This window comes from Pangasianodon hypophthalmus, chromosome 23, assembly GCF_027358585.1.
Source record: "Pangasianodon hypophthalmus isolate fPanHyp1 chromosome 23, fPanHyp1.pri, whole genome shotgun sequence".
Taxonomy (NCBI): domain Eukaryota; kingdom Metazoa; phylum Chordata; class Actinopteri; order Siluriformes; family Pangasiidae; genus Pangasianodon; species Pangasianodon hypophthalmus.
This window is the reverse complement of record NC_069732.1, coordinates 4,306,953-4,328,736: the sequence shown is the minus strand read 5'-3', so window position 1 is coordinate 4,328,736 and position 21,784 is coordinate 4,306,953. Positions and strand designations below refer to the sequence as shown.

The following is a 21,784-nucleotide window of genomic DNA, read 5'->3' as shown; positions in this document are numbered from 1 at the left end:
ATAGTGTTATTGCATTACACCAGAATTGCTCCTGGCTAGAGACTTGAGTATTCAGGCCAAGTGTGAAAACACCTTAATTAGTCCTGGGTTATAAAAAGCTGCCCTTTTTTTGTCTAAACTTTTTTTTTTTTTAAAGTATATTGTAACTACTGATGCATCAAGTAAGTGATGAAACTCGCAAAGCACAACCATGAAGAAAAGCAATCATACATTAGTTGACAGCAAGTTGCATTTTCATTCCTATATTTGATGAGAAATGTTTTTCCATAACAGTCTCTTATTCACACATTCTGTTAGTATGTCGTCACTCCACAGTAAATTCATTCCCTTCATGAAGTGTGTTCACTTAGCAGCCAATATCAATGATGGTTAAAAAAAAAACAGGTTTTGGTCTGGTGTTATATATCTGGCACACTGATTAGACATCCTTGACTGAGTGAGCTTCATTATCGGGATGGGGCTGTTGGCTAGCTTCCATGCTATTCCGCTCATTGATATCAGTCATCCATAATGAATAATACAGAAGGAAAGTGCAACAGGGAGTCACCAGGGTGTATGGAATACTAAAGGAAGGATTACCAAAGCAGGTCTAGAGAGATCGGTGAAGCTGTAACGTGTTGTAAAGTTACTGGTCGTTACATTTCATGGGTTGAAGTTTGGTCTGAATTTAGATCATGATCCTATATTTAAAAAAAAAAAAGAAAAGAAATTTGTGCTGTTTGCTTATATGATTATAAAGACACATTGGTTCTGTAGTGCAGATGGATATAAGATGATAAGTAGCAATAGCAAAGAGCTGTGAAAACAGTTAGCCAGTATAAAACAGTAGTGTCTTTAATTTGGACTATATTCCAGTTTAGATCCAAGTCTGCAGTTAAATCGTCACTCCGTTATAAGCATTGTTACTCAGGCCAGCAAGCTTACATTCAGGCCACATGTAGCTCTGCTCACGCCAGCCCTCAGAGGAAGGGGTTCTGACTCTGATCTGGCTGTCCGTGTGTGGATGTGGATGTGGATGAGAGAGGGAGCAGCGGTTGAGGCAGGTTCCCGGCTATGTTAACGTGTCCCTCTGAAGGCTGGGTGAAGGAGCTGGGTAAGGACAAAGGCTGATTGCTGGCAGGCAGAGGCAGAGAGGCGCTGTATTGCAGCGAGGTGGGAGCAGGGGACGTGGAGCTAGGACGCATCTGACTGAGCGTGAGCCGTGGCTGCTCGTATTGGAATGGATTTGTGACAGAAGGAGCACTCACACCTAAAGGGAGTAAGAATAAGAAACAACATCAGGGTTTCCATGCAACTGTGAAGTAAAATGTCATTCCAGCTCACTCTCTTGCTATCCACAACTGTTATCTCACAGTTCTGGGAAAAAAAAAAATCATACAAGTCATGATTTCCATTTTACGTAATGTTTGAGGTGTAAAAAGCTGGTGCGTGGATAAAAGCAAGACAGATGCATAAAGGGTGAAAAAAAATACAGGGAAAAAAAAAAACAATTAATTACTCCATAGTTCTGCAACTGTCTTTTTTTTTTGTCTGTTGAGGCTTATTTAATCACATGCATGCATGCAAATTATTTAGCTGAATGCAGCTCTTTAAGACATAAAGACACAGACAGACACAAACATAGATTTACCCTTTCTGCTCTAATTAGCAAAGTGATGATGAAAATAGAACGTATAAAGATGACTTCCAGTTTAAAGACTGAGAAGTCTGCACTTATTCTGTGCTTTAAAATTCAAACAGTGTCAATAGCGCTAGTTGAAAGTGATAACATGAAGCACCTGTGTGAAATACAGCCATGAACTAATCACCAACGGTTATGCATTAAAAGATAAAATAATTCTTGGTCTCACCTGTTAAAAACGGGTTTAGGTTTTTAGGAGCCTGATTTGGCGGAATCAAGGAGTCGAGATTGACGAGCGAAGCCGCTGCAGGGCCCAGGAAGGCTTCCGGAGTGCGACAGGTCCGAGGCGTTGGCTCTGCTAAACTCTCTCCCAAACGAGACAAGTCAAATAACTCTGGACTTCCCTCACTGCGACCGTTAACGTTCACCTGACCTCCATCCATGGCGTCATCAAAAAGATCTCCATCTAACAAAAATGACAATATTGTTTATTACAATAAAAATTAAAAAAAAAAAACATGGGAATGAACTAATTAAATCTGCAGTGGTCATGAATTAGCGTTTCTTTATTAAGGGCTGATACTATTACCTGTGGGACTCCCGGGCCGTGGTGACGAGCCTCTGACTGGGACAGCAGATACTTTTTTGTCTGCTGTTAGAGGAGAGAAAGGATCTATTCCTGTGGCTGCTAAAACAAATGCACACACATACACATTTGTATATATATATATATATAAGTATATATAAATAAAATCATCTGTATGATGTATTTATTCTGGTTAATAAAATGACATGTTTATACCAGGGGCCGCAGTTGAGAGCCATGTCTGACTTGAGGGAGCAGGACTGGGGGCGTTCTGAGGAGCTTCCCATGGGTCCGGAGGACGTGACCGATGGTCCCAGGGCTGAGAGTGAAGACTGGAAGGTGCTGCCCAGGAGCTACCAGGACCTCGAGCTGAGGAGCTTGGTTCTGTTTGAAAACATGGCCCTGTGATACACTAATAGAGCAGATTTATGGTTTCTGAAAGATGCTAGGTTTAATAATGGCACCCTGATCCTCAAACGGAGAATCACTCTGTGGTTTAAAATGTTGATTGCAGAGATTAATGAAGGTACATCATTTAGATCACGGTTTTCATAACATTTCTCAAGATTATACAATTATTCTCCAACATAGTGCACTATAAGTAATGTTGGCCCAATAATAGATATTAGATAGATGATAGATAGTTACTTTATGTTTTATCCTGACAGAGTAACTGTTAGTTAATTAGTTTGCACTCTCACAAAGGATTATGCCTTTCCTTTTTAGCAATGTTCTTTTCACATGCTCTGATTTTGTCAGAGGACAGATTCCATAAAAGCATTACTTGAAGTTTATTTATTGAGAATGATTAAATAAAGGGACTGGTTAAATTGGTTAAACCTGGGTTAATGTGTATAAAATTGACTGATCTGTTAACAAGATGGTGTTTGTCAATGGCAAGAGGAAATGGAAGAGCCTCCAGCCAAGGTAAAATCAATGGGCAGCCCCTTGTTCACAGTGAAAACTTAAATGTGATCAACTGTGTTTACGAACAATCAGTACTGCTAAAGTAAATGTTTATGCGTTCATGAACAATCACTACTGCTAAATAAGCTTATAAAAAATCAGTACTATTAAAGTAAAAGTTTACAAACAGTACTACTAAAGTAAGCAATTGTGAACAATCAATACTATTAAGTAAGATTAGGAAAAATCAGTACTACTAAAGTAAAAGTTTACAAACAATCAGTACTACTAAAGTAAGCACTTGTGAACAATCAGTACTGTTACATAAGCTTAGGAAAAATCAGTACTGCTAAAGTAAAAGTTTATGTACAATCTGTACTACTAAAATAAGCATTTATGAACAATCAGTACTGTTACATAAGCTTAGGAAAAATCAGTACTGCTAAAGTGAACGTTTACGAACAATCAGTACTGCTAAAGTAAATTTATGTATAATCAGTTCTGCTAAATTAAATGTTTTTAAACTGTAGCCAACAAATTAACTAATTACGAAGGAAAATAAATTAATTGTGTGTGGGTGTTACAAACACTCCATTTGAATGGATTTTCACCTCACAGCTGGTGGTCTTAACTCCCACTTATTCACTGTATAAAACAACTTATGTTACACAGGATACAGTGTAAGGATCCAAAACGCTCAGACACCGTAACAGACTGTTACTGAATTACTACAACAATGCTGTCATTAAGTGTGACAAATGCACGCATGATACACATGATAATCATTTAAGTAAAATTCAGTTATCCAAGCCTAGCAGTAAATGTGATGTGTTGTTTGGACTGTTGTTTCACATTAGGGAATGTAGTGTAATGAGTACATAGCCAACGTTACCCAGAGAATCCCACGGGTCGACCCTCAGCGGTCCCACAGCCTGCGCGTGACCACCAGCTCCAGACTGATCCCACGGGCTGGCACTGGGTGGCGCTTCAGAGACCGGAGCAAAAATATCCATCAGATCCAACATGGCAGACTGCCAGGGGAGAGAAAGTAGCACTCTTAGTCAGGAGATATTTTTATAGGTCATTCCTCACCGCTCTGCGTTCACTTGAGGTTGTATGAAAAAGGGCAATTCAGAAACTGCAGTACCAGGTATGTCTTAGAGAAGGTTTCATATTCAATCTTATGCAATCTTATTTATAGCTCATTAAACATTATTTTTATATTATTTTGTTAGAGAACCATATCAAAGTAACGAGAGATGGTCAATAATTAAGGTAAATGGCTAACTGTTGTTGGTTCATACCCCTCCTGCTTTGGCTTCCATTTCTCTTTTACTCTCTTCAAGAGCTTTCTGGAGCAACGACTCATCTCCCAGGCGAGTTCGCTCCTCCTGGCAACCCACAGTAGACACATGTCAAGAACATTCATTGTTCTGAATTTTGTACACGCAACAGGCTTGCGAATTCTGATACAAGAATGCATATATGCAAAGGACACAGAGAAACCGAATGGGTTAAAAGTGCCGATTTCATTGCTTCCATTGTACAGATCTGGAAGTTGCTTTGGATAATGTACAGGTAATGCACAAAAAGTCATAGATTAGTGAAAAGAGGAAGTTTGTGGGGAGGATGTTAAGAATTAGCCATTCTGAGTGAGGGGAAATAAGATCACACTTCACATTTATACAGGTAATGTCTTTTGACTTTCTACTTATAAATAGTAACAATAAGTAGTAACAAAACGGAATTGATACGGAAAACTGTATTGACACCACAAATGAACAACATTAGTAGCTGTCACTCACAATTACAGCTTTGAGACATCTACGGTAAGCAGCGATTAGTATCGTGGTTCAATCTTGGGCCACTCTTCTTGCCAAATCATCTTCAGTTACCCAAAGTTAAAAGGGTCTCTCCGGTGGACTTGTATTTCCAAAATCCTCCATAAATTTTCAGAGGGATTCAAGTCAGGAAAGTGGCTAGGCCATGTAAGATCTTCATGAGTTAGTCTGACTGTATGTTTGGGGTTGCTGTCTTGCCGAAACGTTCCTCTTCTCTACAGATTCAGCTTCTTGGCCGATGAGATTAAATCTGATCGAAAAATCCCGGTACATCGCTCCATTCGTGTTTCCTTCAATGACGTGCAATGCACCAGTAGCGAATGCAGAGAAGCAGCTCCATATCATCATGCTCCCACCTCGGCACTTTACTGTGGGTCAGGTCTTCTTGAGATCATATGTGCAAACCGTCTTTCTCCAAACATGACGAGTTGAATTCTTTCCAGAGTTCTATTTTTACTTATACTTATTTCCCCTCATTGTACGTCCAAATAGAGCTCATACCTGCTGATGTTCCTCCTTACTGAGGCTCAGAGCAATCTGGAGCTGCGTCTCTTCGTCCATGTCCAGGGTAACAGCAGGAGGAGGCTTCTTTAAAAAGATATGGAGAAGACCATTAGCTTATGACATGATTCTTTGGTGACTCTTTGTCATGCATGTTGGAGAGCGCATCCATGCAAAGAGCTGGTCAGTGTCACACCAAAAGACAGACGTCAGGCCTTTTATCAATGACACAGGTCACAGCAATCGACACATAAAGCCATCTCTTCCCATTACTACGGGAGAGAGAGGGATGCGACACGAGCTGGTTAGTGAAGCACAGAGACATGCATGCTCCTCTAACGTTCACAGAAAACCAACACATGCGGCATCAACCACAAAGACACAGACATGTGAGTGACACAGTGGGGCATCGAGCTGACGGAGCACGGCGGGGGTTAGGAAGCAGTCAGTCCTGGCGGCGGAGTACCTTTTGGGCCTCCTCCTTGCTGAGGCTCATTGCAATCTGAAGTTGTGTCTGTTCATCGATATCCACAGGAGGAGGTGGCTAGAGGAAACGGGTAAGTGATCAGACATGTGCTGAGCTACAGTGACCGATTTCTCTTCTTCAACAACTTGACTCGTGAAGAAAAAGTTCACTAATTGATTAATATGTATTATTATGTGTGTTGCATCAGGACCTCTGGATAAAGCAGAGGTGCCAACGTTGTATAGGCATTGAGAAGATACATTTCTATTATATAAACACTCCAGACTGCTCCATGTTAATCAAATAAAAGCAAATTCTATCCCTACTGACCAGAGTCCACAGCCTTGCCTCCGGTTTGTACTGGTTCACAAAATCAAGGCTCATGAATTCACACGTCAAAGTTCATCTAGATTAAAGTCAGCGCAATTATGGTTTATATCCTGCACTCAGGGTGAGCAATATGACAAAAATGTCATAGCATACAATTCTCAAAGGCATTTCTACGATAAACGATATGTATCATGTTATATAGATTTGATCACAAATGGCCAACAATACAGTCATGTTGCGTTCAAAAATCTGTAATAATTAATTACTATAAATATTTATCATTTATATATAATTAATGTTACATATAATATAAATCAATTTTATTAATCAACAAATGTATAATCAATGTCTGTTGTTTAACATTTTTATTTATATAAGTTTATAAAAATGTATAAAAACCACATAAAATGAAGAAAAAGAAAGAAAATGAAAAACGTAGAAAAAAATTAATATTTTACCATTTCATTACCAAATAGAATACAACATTTTAGCATCACATCAGCTGCTTGCATTCAGTTTGTAATTATTTTTAAAAAAAGAAAATGAACAAAAAAAGATATCACAATATTCATGATACTGTGATGTAATTTAGCACGGTATTGATGATGTATTGTCATATCGTCCAGCCTTATCCCACATCCTTTCTGTTACAGTGAATCGAGCAAATTTTACTCTCGTTTGGTTTGTCTGCTGCTTTAGCTTTTCAGGTGTCTCCCATATAGCTGTAACCAAATTAAATGTAAACGCTACGCTAAACCATAAATGTTGGCACCTCTGGGTGAAGGTGAAGGCTTAAACTATTTCCACCAACAACAGAACGAAAGACCGATGACATCATTTTTAATGTCATGACATCAACTCTAGCAACTCATGTGAGTTATTTACACCACAGTCTTTAAAGCCAACATGATTTTTTTTCCCTTGTTAGTCTACGTCCCTGATCATACGCCGCACAATCCATCTGTATTCAGTCAGAAATCAGCCATGTCACAGAAGAATCCATGCATCATGCATTAGTGAATTAGATTATGTGACTGTTTGGATTTTAAATTGGTGGAGAAGTTGCAGGCATTTTAAAATGGTTTGTTGTTACCCTGAACCTTGACCAGTTGGCACCATGTCAGTGGAAATGAGGTTGCAGAATATCACTCAAGTACACTCAAGTTATTTTACTATATAAATAAAATAATTCAGATATATTCTAAACAGTCAGGGAGAAGAAAAACAGACTTAAAACTGACATTTGATCTTTTAAGAGATGCCATGCACACCAGCACTCACAGAGACACACACAAACACACACACAGAGATCATTTACTCTGTCAGTATGCTCTCATGGAGCTGACACATGAGCACTGAATCAATGCTTCAGTCCATTCATGCGTTTTCAGTCCAGCAAAATCCAGATCCTAATGCTCGCTTAGCGCATGCTAGTAAACACAGTGTCAAATCATTTAGATTTGTGAACTAAGCTTATGTGAAAGCTCAACAGTATACTTTTAACACACTGAGACATTAGGAGTGCACTGATATTCTAAATCAGAGCCAGTGTACATGCTCACACACTTTCCTTCCACTTTGTTTCAGTGTTTAAATGGAGGAGAAAAAAAGCCTTGCTGCCAAAGTAACAAAAGTGTTCATTCAAACTAAAGTGTGGAAATAGTTAAGAAGTACATTGTTATGTTGATAATAAATAATGGCAAAATATTTAATAATGAACTAAACGCATTACTGTTTAAGTAACTGTCTGATATACTGATTTGCCACATCATTAGATTAGTATTAAGTCATATTTTGTGATGTATTAAAGGATTTAGGTGCTTTATAGCACAGGTCTGTATCCAAGTTGTGTGGAAATATTTTCGCAGGCCAAACTCAATTAAAAATTCCTGTCAGATTTACAAAAGTTTTCTTAAGGCTGATTTTCTTCATACTCTTATGTTTGCTAATTATCTTTCTATGTTATGCCACATATATTACCAAGTGTATACATAGCACAGCTGATTTACATTTAGCCACACCCACAAATCTCCATAAAAGGCAAAGCTCTCAGAGAGCTGAAATCTTCAAAATGATGACTAAATGGTGAAAGAACACCTCCTAAGCACGGCATGTGCTAAATCTTCCAGTAACGCAGCTCAGCCACTGCAGTGCATCTGCTAACATAGACTCACAATAACTCTTCCTCCTTTTACAGGGTACCATTACTTTTTTCCTAATTGAGTGGCTAGTTTTATTTGTCTTAACTTATGGATTTGTTTTGGATGATAAATATGATTTAATGTTAACAGTGTAATCTGTATATAAAATCACAGTAACTCATCACCAATTATACGATCTGAAGCCAATCAATCAAGATTGATATTAGTGAGTCTCCTTATACAAAAATTTACACAAACTCAGGAGCTCTCATTGGATACGAATGTTTTTCTGAACTAACTGTATTTTCATTTCATTCGAATACCACATTTCTTGTGTAAATGCTCCCGTGAATGATTTATTGAAATTTAAATCAGCTCGCAAGAGCAAAACTGCATGACATTTGATTGTCAATAGCTTAAAGGATCAGGTTTGTAATATATCCTGTAGCAGAATAATTATAACACAGCTTGAAACTAACATCCTGACGACGCGTGTTCTTACTGATGTGGATTGTAGGGCGATAAAAACAATGATGTAATCAGTAACAGTGTTTTTTGGCAGCAGCTGTCCAACATCTGTCTCATCAGGAGCCAGATTCTTAAATCTTGCTGTGAAAAAAAAAGTACGACCTTAACCTGAACATGTTCTGCAGCAGTGCACCTTATTAAAAATTGAACATACTTCCATACTATAGGCTGAAGATCGTATCAGATTCCACTGTTCAGCTAATTACAAGCATACCATGCGCACTGAGACTCAGAGCAGTCTGAAGGTCTGTGGTGTTGTCCTGCCAGTTATTCTTGTAGAACTCGTTACAGCAAATATAAGGGATTTTGTATTTGGGATATGTGAGGCTGCTTTAGTACGATCATCTTACATTCTCATTCTCTCCTTCATGGGCGGACTGTGTATGAGCCAGAAAGAGAAAGAGAAAGTATGAGCTCTGTACGTGATCCTCACCTTCTCGCTCTCCTCTCGGCTCATGGCCAACGCCAGCTGCAGTTGTAGCTCTTCCTCGCCGCTGGTCTGCGGCCGCGCCTGCTCCAGCTCTGGGGCCAGATGAGGGGGCGAAGTGGACACTGGGAGGAAGGAGAGAGATAGAGGTAGAAATTATATAAAAACATTTTAATTTATCTAACAAAACGTCATGGCGTTGAGAGACAGTATGGCAGTGACTGCCTCTGCATATTAAGTTTGTAGCGAGCACCCAGATGAGTGCGGCTCCATGCCCGGGTGCCTCTCTCACTCCGGTAGGAACAATGGGGTGCCTGTGTAGGGCAGTTTGAGGTGCAGGAGTGGTGTGTGTGTGTAGGGGGGGGTGTGGGTTGTTATTCTCTGTAGAGGCTCCAACACACACACACACATTTTGGGTGGTACCAGACCTTGCAAGGCTGGGGAAGAGGGCCTTAAAGCCAAAAGCCAAAAAACAAAAAAACAGGGGAGCATACCTGTAGAGTGCTATTCCCATGTTTAATCCAACCAATTTAAGGAAATATATTCAGCCCTATAAAGAGAACACTGGTTAAATGAAGACTTTAGTACCTTCCCTGACATGGCAACCAGTTATCACTTATATACAGTATGTAATTGATAATTGCCATTTTTCTTTAAATTGGTATCTTATTCTATACTAAAAGAGCAGCAGAAGACCACGTCGGGTTTCATTCCTGTCAGCTAAGAACAGGAATCTGAGGCTACAGTGGTCACAGGCTCACGCAAACTGGACAGCTGAAGATCAGAAAATGTCACCAGGTGACATTTTTCCGATCTTCAACCATCCAGTTTGGGGGAGCCTGTGGCCCCTGAAGCCTCAGATACCTGATCTTAGCTGAAAGGAGTGAAACCTGATGTGGTCTTCTGCTGTTGTAGTCCATGCGCCTGAAGGTTCAATGCACTGTGCGTTCTGAGATGCTTTTCTGCTCACCATGCTCGTAAAGAGTGGTTATATGAGTTGTAGCCTTCCTATAAGCTCAAACCAGTCTCCTCTGACCACTCTCATTAAACAAGGCGTTTCCATCCACAGAACTAAAAGAGCAGCAGAAGACCACGTCGGGTTTCACTCCTGTCAGCTAAGAACAGGAATCTGAGGCTACAGTGGTGCGTAAAAATTCCAAGGAAATCAGCAGATACTTAAATACTCAGACCAGCCTGTCTGGCACCAACACGGTCAAAGTCACTGAGATCACATTTTTATTTTCGTAATTCTGATGTTTGATGTGAACATTAAATGAAGCTCCAGAGTTGTCTCTGCATGATTTTATGCATTACGTTGCTGAGACATGATTGACTGATTGAATGATAACAGGAAGGTGCAGGTGTACCGGTGTTCCTGTTTATCATCTTTCACATCTTCACAGAAACTCTAATGGGGAAATTTACTAGAGCACAACAGCACTGAGGAAAAAGTTGTAAGGCAAGAAGTGGCCTTATGGTGTTGAAAGACTGGTGTGTCCTCAGACTAGGGGAAAAAAAAAACACAGAGAAACAGGAAATAAAAATTGTGTTTATCTCTCTGTGGCACAGGACCACAGGAGCGTGAGGAAGATATTTTGGGTAAAAGCTAACACAAGCGACTCACAGAGAACATAAAGCTCTTGACCTGTATGTGCTTGATATTATGGATTGCACTTCTGCCACATGATTGGGTAATTGGATATTTGCATGAATGTGCAGGTGTACAGGTGTTCCTAATAAAGTGGTGTGTGTGCATATATATATATATATATATATATGTGTGTGTGTGTGTGTGTGTAATTATATATATTCTGAATAAGGCAGTATTTCCATGTTGCAATTAGTACTGCAATTAATTGTGGGCCAAATAGAGCATAATTCTAGTCGTTCATAATTCTGTTAATAGAACAGGTTACTAATTGAAAGAAAATGCCGTCGCTCCTGTCAAACTTTAACCCATTATTTCTGTGCCGGAGGTGTGGAAAAAGTCTCAAGCGTTCTTTCTGTACTGTCCATGAAAATAGTTCTTGAACATTCCAGTTATTCTAAACATTACAGCCCACTACATTTTTCTGACATGTCACAAAGCATGTGACAAGTCTGGAAAATCCAGTGGAGTAGATTGTGAAACGAGCTGCTCCTTTGGAAACGAGGTCATCTGGTTTGGGGCTTGTGTATAAAGTATGCGAAGAGTGAAATCGAGCAGAAAAACCCAGTGACTCCGAACGGCTACTCTGATGGGCTCTGACAGTAGTGCCCCACACACACACACACACACACACACACACACACACACACAGAGTGCCTTCCTGGCTCACTGGCCTTTGCTGGACTGTGGGAAAAATCGAACAGACATGCCAGTAAATATCAGATAAGCTCATGACTGACACGCAAGCATTGCACAACCATGACATAGCTCAGAAAAGCTTCTCATGCTAAAATCTCCCATAGACTGGGGTAAAAGGGGGCGAGAGTCAGCTCAAGAAATATGATCACTCTTCATAAAAGTGTACAAAAATACTGTGGAATGGGAGTCAGATGTTGTGTTTGGACCAAAATCAAACATTACGGTCATGAAGACCATCAGCAAACCTGTACACAATGTACAGTGTAAAATATGGCAGTGGATTGGTGATGCTTTGGGGCTGGTTTGTATCATAAATTCTGCTGTTGCCTCTGCCAGGAGGTTAAGATTCAGCTGTAGACAAAAATCTCACAATAATAACTTCAAATTTGCATCCAAATCAAACACAGAAATGATTGCAAGTGCTATGACACAAAATCAAAGTGAACCCATTGAGAACATGCCATCTGAACTGAAGAAGGAAGTTCACATGCACAAGTCTACAAAATATCTCCAAAATATAAAGGAGCTTAAAATGGTCTGCATGGAGGAGTAGATCAAAATCCAAATCTACAAGACTCTCCAACCTGGTCAGACATTACAGGAAGAGATTCAGTGCTGTTATTCTCCCTAGCAGAAGCTTTATTAAATACTCATAAGGGTTCTGATCATTTTGAAACTAGTGTTTTCACTACTTAATAAAAGAGGTCTAAGCTTGAAATATGCATGCGTTAATGATTTTTGCTCAAGGGTGCCAATAATTCTGGAGTTAACTCTATGGAAAGAATGCAGGTGAAGGTGTTGCTGAAACAGAGCTGAAACTCATGCACACCACAGCAAGGAGAGAAACCAAAGGAATCCATATTCAAGCTAATTCTGAGTCAGAAATAAAGAAGGAGAAGAAGAAGAAGGAAAAAAAAGCCTCAGGTTATTTCTGTACTTCTCGTCTCAAGCTCGCTTTTGTTTTATTTTTCTTTCTAGTCCTACGCTGACCTGAGCCAACTTTTACCTACTTACAGTGGTCATGTGTTACAATGTTATCAATTATTTAGTTATTGTTAAACGATTGAGTGCAAAAGTTTGCATCCCTTATAGTTTCTCTGTTTTAGAAAAGTGGGACGTGCCTTGATTTATCTACAAAAAAAAAAGGAGTTAAAAATGAAATATGGGTGTATCCTGCACCAAGACAAAACAATCCAGACATAATGGAAAGAATATTTTAAAAAGAACCAAAGCAATTAGTCACAGCTTTGCCATGAGGCTCTCCAGGCCTGATCTAAAGAAAGCAGTGTGTGACATCTGGCAGAGAACAGACATGTCAGAAAAAAAAAATGGACTCAGTGGATACGGAAGAGGTCTGAGGCAGTTGTATAATTGTAATTGTTGAAATCTCAAATCAGATTGGTCAGAAAGTGTTGATTATTATTATTATTATTATTATTATTTTTAATAACAGCAGCTCTGTAGTTCTGGCACTAGTTCAAATGATTAGATTAAAATGTTCGTTCTACTATGTTCCATACGTTCCAGAACAGGATGAAGCATTAATAAATTAGAAACTGGAAGCGGAATAAACCACTTCAGGATGTGGTGTCATGGGAAAATAATCCACTTCCTGGCGACAGTAACTTCTGCACCACACCACCGTTATGGATTATTTTCCTATAGCTGCATTCCCCCCCCGAGTGTTTTAAATTTCCCCACATTTTTGTCTCCTGTGATCCTGAAAGAACGTCTTTGAAACCCAACACACTAAATGTCTTTAGTATAAATAAAATTTCACGTCATGCATTTTGTCCCAAGGTTATGCATCATTTTGTTCTATACGTATAGGCTCTAATTCGTGTACTCAACAAAAATCAAGTGAGTCAATAAGGACGAAGGATGCTTACGCTACACTTGTGGTACACAGGAGTGTGTGTTATGCATCATGTCTGGTGTGTGTTCTGAGAAGGGATAATATGGGAACTTCCATCCTGTGCTGCTTCAACATATTTGATTTAACACACAGGTTAATGATCACACCCTGCTTTGTTGAAAAAGGTGTATTAACCTAAACCTGGTGTGTGGTTGTCAGCACCTGAGCTGCCCATCCCTGCTTTAGAGCGGAACAAAATAGACTTTTCTACTTCCTGATAAAGTAAAATAAACCAGACCTAGTGGCATGCATGTGTGATTACTCACTACAATCTATTCATAGTGTCTTTTACTCACAGTTGTAGGAGGAGGGTGAGCCTCGAGAGCGGCTGTACGCGTCCCCATAGACGGCTGCCATGGTGGGCTGGCTGGTGCGGCTTCCCGAGTAGGGTGGAGGCATGGAGCCGTATGCCTTGACACTGCCGGTATGGGCTGTGCGCTCACGAGTCGTCTGAGCCTGGCCCCTCTCTTGCTTCAGTTTCTCTTTGTCTTGGAGTAAAGAAACGAGCTGCTTGGCCTTCTCGCGCACGTTCACGCCCTGGTCCTGGCCATCACGGTCTATGTACTGGAAGTCCCGGAGTGTCTGGATTGAGTGGATGTTCTCCTTGCATTGCTGAGCCACACGCTCTGAGCCAGTCTTCACCAGATAATCCAGCAGCGTCAGCGCCTTGTAGACGTGACGCCAGTTCTTGCCGTGGTCATTCATGCGCTTCCAGATTATACCCATGATCTCGGCGAAGGCCACCACGTTGAACGTCAGCTCGGCGATCTCCATCATGAGTGAACCCGAAGGACCCCATGGGTCATTGGAGGTCGCTTCTCGCACTTTGATCTCCGCCTCCGTGTAGTTGTTTACGATGTTCTTCACGGAGCGGCGCAAGGACGACGTCGTCATGGTGTTTTAATCGATGTTAATGGGACAATATTGCCTCTCTGGTCTCCTCTTTAAGAGAGCTCAGGGTACAGAGATGATTCAGTGTAGCTTTGAGGACTGAAGAGGATCGCGTTGCCCAAATTCAGCATCAGAGTCCACTAGGCTATGGACCTAGTGCAAAAACAAGAGGAAAACCACAGAAATATTAGCTTTCATACCAACAAAACTCTCAGTGAAAACAGTTTACCCAAGCATGAGCAACTCTGTAGCCTGCTGACAACACTCCGTGAATCTTAGTCAGAAAATAACCACCCGCCCTTAGAAAAAAGATCAGGTTTCAATGTATACAGGATCATTATTTAGTCAACAATTCTTTATGATAAGCATAAAAACAACCGACTCTGCGCTTGTGAAATGTAACACTTCTGGCAGAAAAAAAAAAAAATCATAAGCACAAATTAATAAAAAAAAAGTATCTCTCTACACAGAGGGAAATGTTTATTTGGCCATTAGCTAATAATTACTCACAGGCAAAGAAATTATAGATGCTTTTCTGACAGATTAAGCCGAGTTCCAGTCTAAACAGGATTATCAGTGTTGGAACAGATATCTGCAGTGTAATTCAGTCTGATCTTAGACCTAATTCGTGTGCTGAAAACAGACTCAAGATGGTGTTCGTTTTAAATTAGCCCAAGAAAGAAGAAAACTCATTCTCAGGACTTACAGAGGAGCGTAATGTATGTCACATAGCTGCCATTTTACCAGCAGTGCAATCTGTATCCATGGAGAAAGCTTAGCATAATAGCTTATGGTACCTGACTGGCTTAACCAGTTTCAAATATGCACGTGTAAAGATAAACACTGTTGGCCATTTAGAGGTCGAAACGTAAAGTTTCCTATTTCAAGCCTGTAGCTTTTGGCGGTTTGGAGTAAATATATGAGCAAGATGACATCCTGAAACCTGAAAATAAATCGGGTTATGCAAATAAAACGAACGTGTCTAGATGGGAAAAAGTGACCTACAGGCAAACACCGTGCAATTTTGTTTAAGTTGATCTTATTATCAAGGTTATACCAAATGACTAAATGTATATGAAAATGCATTCTCTGTTAATTCACATTAATAGTGATTAAACAGGAAGTGGTAAGTACACAATTCCACACTTTCGTTTGTCTCAACAGAGAACAAAGCATCAGATTGGATCGTTGGTGATTTGATATAATCCTGTATTTGTCATTTCTTCAAAGCTGTTGTCAGACTGGTTACCAAGACTAGAAGTCTGTCAGCTCTAGCATGCCCAAGAGCAGGCTAATTCAACGCAAACATGATCAAATCGCACACGATATGATATCTGAGTCCTCAGATTTCCATGTTTTGGTTTATTTTATTGTTTTAGCTACAATAAAAGTAGCTAAATCTTGCCCAAGTATTACAATTTCCTGACTAGTAAAAATTAAGTTTACTAATTGCTTTACTAACAATTTGGTAAAACATTTAAACTCAACTATTTCTACTACACTATAAAAAGAAAACTTTTACTGGCCTCGCCAGGCTTCCATATCATTCGTCTTAGCGAACTGCGAACGGTATTGTTATATCCGGCCTTTCCAGGCAAAACGGGAGGGCGCTGTTATCTCAGACAACTTTATCTGGCTAAACTAATCCAATTCTCAGGTGGATTCGAAGAACTGAATTCGCCTGCAATGGAAATATTACAATTAGTTAATATGGCGTACGTGATTGTGGAGGTGTTTAGCAAAGTATGAAGAACAGGGCTCTGGTCATGGGCTCTTAACTCATTTAAAAGTGCTATCATGTTGATTTGATGTCACATGCTAAATTCAGACATCGTGCTAAAATTCATGCTAAATTAAAGACACCTTCCTGACATCCCAAGTAGGCATTCCAAGTTGAGGGAGGTCTTTTCTTTGGTTTTTCCTAGTTGAAGGCCTGAAATTCTACGAGTTTTAGTCAAACACAGCATAAGATCTGGTCAGTTCTGTGGCTATAAACCGCTTATCCAAACTACAACTCAACTTCCACACAGTTTTCTTCCTGAAGCCAGACAAAGAAGTTCGGGCTTAATGGAATGAATGTGGTGTAGAACAGATGAGCTTTACTGGCAGATCATAACAGCAGTCTCAGTGGATCGCATGAAGGAGAAATAGCTTTCAGTGATCGATAATCGAGCACATCATCTGTGGCACTTTGGCCGAGAATCAGGGCTGCATTGTGATAACGTGACTGATAGGTGCTGCGGTTACAGTTTATTAAAAAGTTGCTCCTGAACCCTTGATGTTAATGGTTAAAGATGTAAATGCCGTGTTTCATAAAAACACCCACAGAAACTATCACCCAAAGTTTGCATACACTGTAGGGTTTTTGTCACGATAATACTGTCTCGGGCAAAACCGTGACAAGAGCTACTGTTCCCATAATGCATTGTGAATGTCATTCACTCCACTTTTAACCAGCTTCTACCAACATAGTAGAATACTTGTAGTATCTCAGAGTATTCCTACCTGAGTTTTATGTTTACAAACTGATCTTTTCAACAAAAATGGCAGACCAATCCTAAAATACTATTAAAATACTATATATACACACTATATAAATACTATAAATTTAAAAATAAATCAGACTGACTTAGGGCTTGTACAGGCGTGCATACCATTAACCGTTTAATATTGATATCACTTAGCTTGTGGTAAGTCTTTCTTATCAGGGTTAAAAATTAAATCTAAAATTCTCTACGGAAATGAATGCTATTTTTATTTCCAGAAACCTCAATGTTGAATCACCACCATAAAAAAAAACTGAAAGAATTTAAAGTGACCTGCTCAGTGTTTCTGTCACAGTTATTCTAACAGTTTATCACTCTATATAGATTATTTTTAATAGTTTTATAATTCATGTTTATATACATATTTAGATGTATGTGGCTCTAAACAAAATCCAACATGGGCTGATAAGCCAAGACATCAGCTATTAAATGCACACATGCATACATACACATGTATACATATAATAATCAAAAATTGTTCTCCTGGCTATATGCAGAAATATATGCAGGTGTGAAACGATCACTGAGGTTAATTTAAAGTAAACGACAGACCTTTGTGGAGATTAAAAAAAAAAGTGGACAAACGTAGCTTTGTTGGCCATCAGATGAAGTTTGGGAACGCTGATGAGGAAATGGATAGTGTTTCACAGTGCAAAGTCATGACCTTGACGTCAGGACACTCCTCTTGCACTGAGGTTCACTTTGGGCGCTAATCAATATGTTGAGTGTACCTCTTATCCTTAACCTTTACTGCCCTTACAAAGCCCTTTTCCTTTTATGGTCATCCACAAAACTGGATAAAAATTTAGGAAAAAACATATATGTTTTTACACATTCTGCCAGAGACACATGTGCAATGTTTACAATGTAGTTATAGTTTGTTAGCTTTAATATACTCAAACTCCATAAAGATGATTATATATAAAAAGGGGATACGATAAAGAACACAAAGCCTCTCTGCTAAACTCCACCTGATGGACGTGCCCAATAGTAGGTGTGGGTGATATTTAAAAAAAAAATAAAATAAAAAATAATAATAATAATTAAAAAAAAAATCAATATTGATGTTTGGTAACAAAATTACTGGCAATTATATCAGGAAAGTGGTACTGCTAATAGGAAAAACATTAAGAAAAACTACTGCTCTAATATTACATCATCAGCCCTGTACAATAACCCAGTTTCTATGTAAGGAATAAAACACATGGGGGCGTGCAATTATAGAAAATTAAATCAACGTTCCTATAACAGCACGTCCTGAAGTGTTTTATTCCTCTTATACTACAGCAATTTGCCAACCATTACAAAGTTTTTAAAATTAAATAACGACATGTCATACTTTTATCCATTTATAGTGACATATAATGTGAAATGTCCGTGAAACAAGTTAGTTCATGTTATCACTTACGTTATAGCAGCTATAAACACTCGTTCCCTCACCGGTGCCTATTACTTTCTCTTTAAGTTGCAAAAGTCTTTTTTTCTTACTTGTACATATAACCAATAAAAAAATACATAGAACATGGTAAAAAAAAAAAAAAAGGTCTGCATCAGCCTCTTTTCAGTCATTTTATAGACACTCTCCAAAGCCCCATCACTCCGCCCCCATCTCAGTCTGAAATCGTTAAGCGCCCAGCACAGCAAAATAATTCTCCTGTTAAAAAAAAAAAACAAACAAAAAAACTGGTTCTTTGGAAAGGAGTAAAAAAATAAAAATGCAAATCCTATTCTAATCTTGACAAATTTTCACCAGTCTTGCTTCATGCACCTTTAATAAGACAAAAAGCAACTTCTGCTGCATCTAAGTGGTAGATAAAATGATATTACTCTTACTAACAGAGAAGCCCTGACTGTGTATATAGACAGATACGTGTTTTCAATCAGTCTGAGGTAGCAACATTCCAGCATTGAACAGACTGATCTTAATAAAACGCTCCTTTGAAAAGTCACAAAACCACCAACTTGCACAAACTCCAAATTTCCAACATGAATAAACTCCAACTATTTCTTCTCCACTGAGCATTTGTTGGAAAAGGGAATAATGTGCGGAAAGTAGGACAGCCAAAAACACACCAACAAACCTTGTTTACTGCTAATGAGCTCCTGTAGAGCAAAAACACACCCCCGGGGGCGGGACATGTACGTTCTGGAGGGCATTTTAATTGGATGGATACAAGACTAGTACAGGATGACTCATCAAAAACATTTAAAACTACAAAATTAAAATATCTCACAACTAATTTTTTTTTTAACTATGTTGCATATTAGTGTCTAACACTAAGGGACGGGGAGAGAAAGCTGTGAAACACCAAATAAATATTTATTACCTCAAAAACAAAAGTTTGGAGTGATGAGAGAAGTGAAGGTAAAACTCAAAGCCCATTCCTACTGTCTATCTCACACACACACACACACACACACACACACACACACACACTTTAACGTTTGGTTTGTATTCTTGGTACTTGCATTCTGGTTCATTATTATTATTATTATTATTATTATTATTATTATTATTATTATTATTGTCTTGTAGCACCCAAGTCTGTATAACTGCAGACCCCTTCATGGCACCTGAGTAAATTTTCCCATCTTACCCGGCATTCCTTTCACCTCCTCCAAGCTTTTGGTTTGTTCTGAGCTACAATTCAGACACAAAACCTAAATTGATTGCCCCAGACCCTCGCTGTGAGCCAGCACTGCGTCAGAAGAGCCTCAGTGACTCAGCTAAGCTAAGCTAATCGACTTTATTCTTCCCCTGACAAGCTGAAAGCAATGGAACTTTGCAGATTTCCCGTTTTTCCCCCTCACCTCCTCTCATCATGGCTCGTCACATCCGTCCCAACTTCAGGATCCTGGCCAGAAGTGCGCAACCTTTCCACATCTCTCCTGCGCTGTTATTCCTGCTGAGACTTTCCGCAACACACACACACACACACACACCTAACACACACACCTAACGCACACTGAGTGCAGGCAGGACTAGGCGGGTTTCTAGTTTCAGGATGTGCTCTGATTTTTTTGGGGTGTGAAGTGAAGAAAAAACCCGACGAACCTAAACACCTAGAGCCCTAAAGCCTGGAAAAGCAGGGGAAAGTGAAGTGAGGGTGTGGGGTAATAGGGAGGGAGGGAGGGAGGGGTGCAGAGTCAGCCATTAACCCCTTACACACCACACCACACCACACACACACACACACACACAAAACTGAACAGGGTTGCCAGATTGCTTAACAATCATACAATCTGTTTTTTTTTTTTTTTTTTTTTTTTTTTTTTTTTTTTTTAATTAATTTCTTTATTATACTTTATTTATTAACTTTTTATTATATCTACCATATTTGGGTTCCTGGAGGATTAGTGGTTAGGCCTCTCAGCGCTCTCATCGCTCTCATCGCCATGGCCCGGGTTCGATTCCTGGCCGCACGTGACAATGCACTCCCAGTGCCAGTCCCAAGCCCGGATTAAATTGGGGAGCGTGGCATCCAGTGGAAAAAGTGTGCCAAATCAAATATGCGGACCGATGATCTGGGGTGGTGACCCCTAACAGGGCAGCCGAAAGAACAACAACAACATTATATCTACCACATTAGCACCGTGAAAAAAAAAAAAAAAACAATAGAAACCAACACAGGAATTCTAATGGTATCCACTACAAATACCATTACAAACCATCAGCTAACCATTAAAACCATTCCCATTCCCATTATTGGTCCTTAATGGTATCCACTAGACATAACATGCCAGAAGGCAACAAATTACCAGTAGAGACCCACAGGGACCATTACAGTTTCCATTAAAACCAATACAATTCTCATTATAACCATTAAAACCATTACAAACCATTACTGTGATTAGTTTGTGTAATTATCTTAGTAAAATATTTTTGTAAAAGGCTTTGGAAAGTCCCCTTATTTTTATATAAATTTCTTTCTTTCTTATTTAAGTCTGTAATTTATCTCCAATAAACTTTTTATCCTGGTCCAAGAAAGAAGTGAGAATACACCATGGATGGAACACCAGTCGGTTGCAGATTCTTCTTCTTCTTATTATTATTATCATTCATTCATTCATTCATCTATAAACGCTTAATCCTGGCCAGAGTCCTGGTGGATCCGGAGTCTATCCAAGGAACACTGGGTTGGACGGATCAGACGCCAGGCCATCGCAGGACACCATGCACACACACATTCACACATTGATTCACACCATTCACACCATACCTACTGGCATGTTTTTGGAGGAAACCCACATGAACACAAACAGGGAAAACATTATGATGATGATTATTATTATTATAATTAGTAGCAGTAGTAGTGTTAGTAGTAGTAGTAGTATGCTGTCTGAAACCATAACAAGTTGAGAAATATGAGGAAAAACAGCCAATCTGGCAACACCACAACAGTGCCATCGGTCCTGTCCAGCACAGGCTGTAGCTGTTCAGAACTCTCTCTCTCTCTCTCTCTCTCTCTCTCTCTCACACACACACACACACACACACACTGTTTGCATGTGAATGTGCAGCTGCACAGGACCATGCCAAAAACTGTTCACGCCTTTGGTGTGTAATTTGTGCTGAAACTGTGATCTGTATGTGCAGAATTAAAAGCTCACCTTTAGAGCTTCTGTTTCACATAATCCGTAAAAACATATTATTTGCTAAAGTCATAAATTGTTAGCAAATGATTTTAGAATTAAAGGTAGAATTAGATCTGTAAAAGGAAGTTCAAATTTATGAGGC

General features: G+C 39.4%; 1 protein-coding gene across 6 annotated transcripts; it reads right to left on the bottom strand.

The window, feature by feature from the left end:
* Positions 1-202: 202 nt before the first annotated feature.
* On the bottom strand, positions 203-20,161 carry epn3a (epsin 3a). 6 transcript variants are annotated; one of them, XM_026945927.3, is made up of 11 exons: positions 19,858-20,161; positions 13,906-14,653; positions 9,354-9,472; positions 5,922-5,999; positions 5,456-5,542; positions 4,418-4,504; positions 4,006-4,144; positions 2,424-2,591; positions 2,211-2,309; positions 1,851-2,087; positions 203-1,249 (listed from the first exon to the last, which is right to left on the bottom strand). In XM_026945927.3, exons 2-11 carry the CDS (start codon positions 14,501-14,503, stop codon positions 960-962), a joined length of 1,902 nt encoding a protein of 633 aa, XP_026801728.1. In that variant the 5' UTR covers positions 14,504-14,653; positions 19,858-20,161; the 3' UTR covers positions 203-959. The 6 variants fall into 6 exon arrangements, with proteins under 6 accessions (XP_026801728.1, XP_026801730.1, XP_026801731.1 ...); XM_026945929.3 differs by having other exon boundaries at positions 2,211-2,306; XM_026945930.3 differs by having other exon boundaries at positions 2,211-2,273.
* Positions 20,162-21,784: the final 1,623 nt, after the last annotated feature.

Bases quoted from the DNA above. Each gene is read 5' to 3' on its own strand.
- epn3a (XM_026945927.3), bottom strand. From the start codon at position 14,503: ATGACGACGTCGTCCTTGCGCCGCTCCGTGAAGAACATCGTAAACAAC. The intron at 2,592-4,005 runs GTAACGTTGGCT...GTTTTCAAACAG, and splicing joins CGACCCGTGGGATTCTCTGG to AACCAAGCTCCTCAGCTCGA. The intron at 2,310-2,423 runs GTATAAACATGT...CATTTGTTTTAG, and splicing joins GCTCTCAACTGCGGCCCCTG to CAGCCACAGGAATAGATCCT.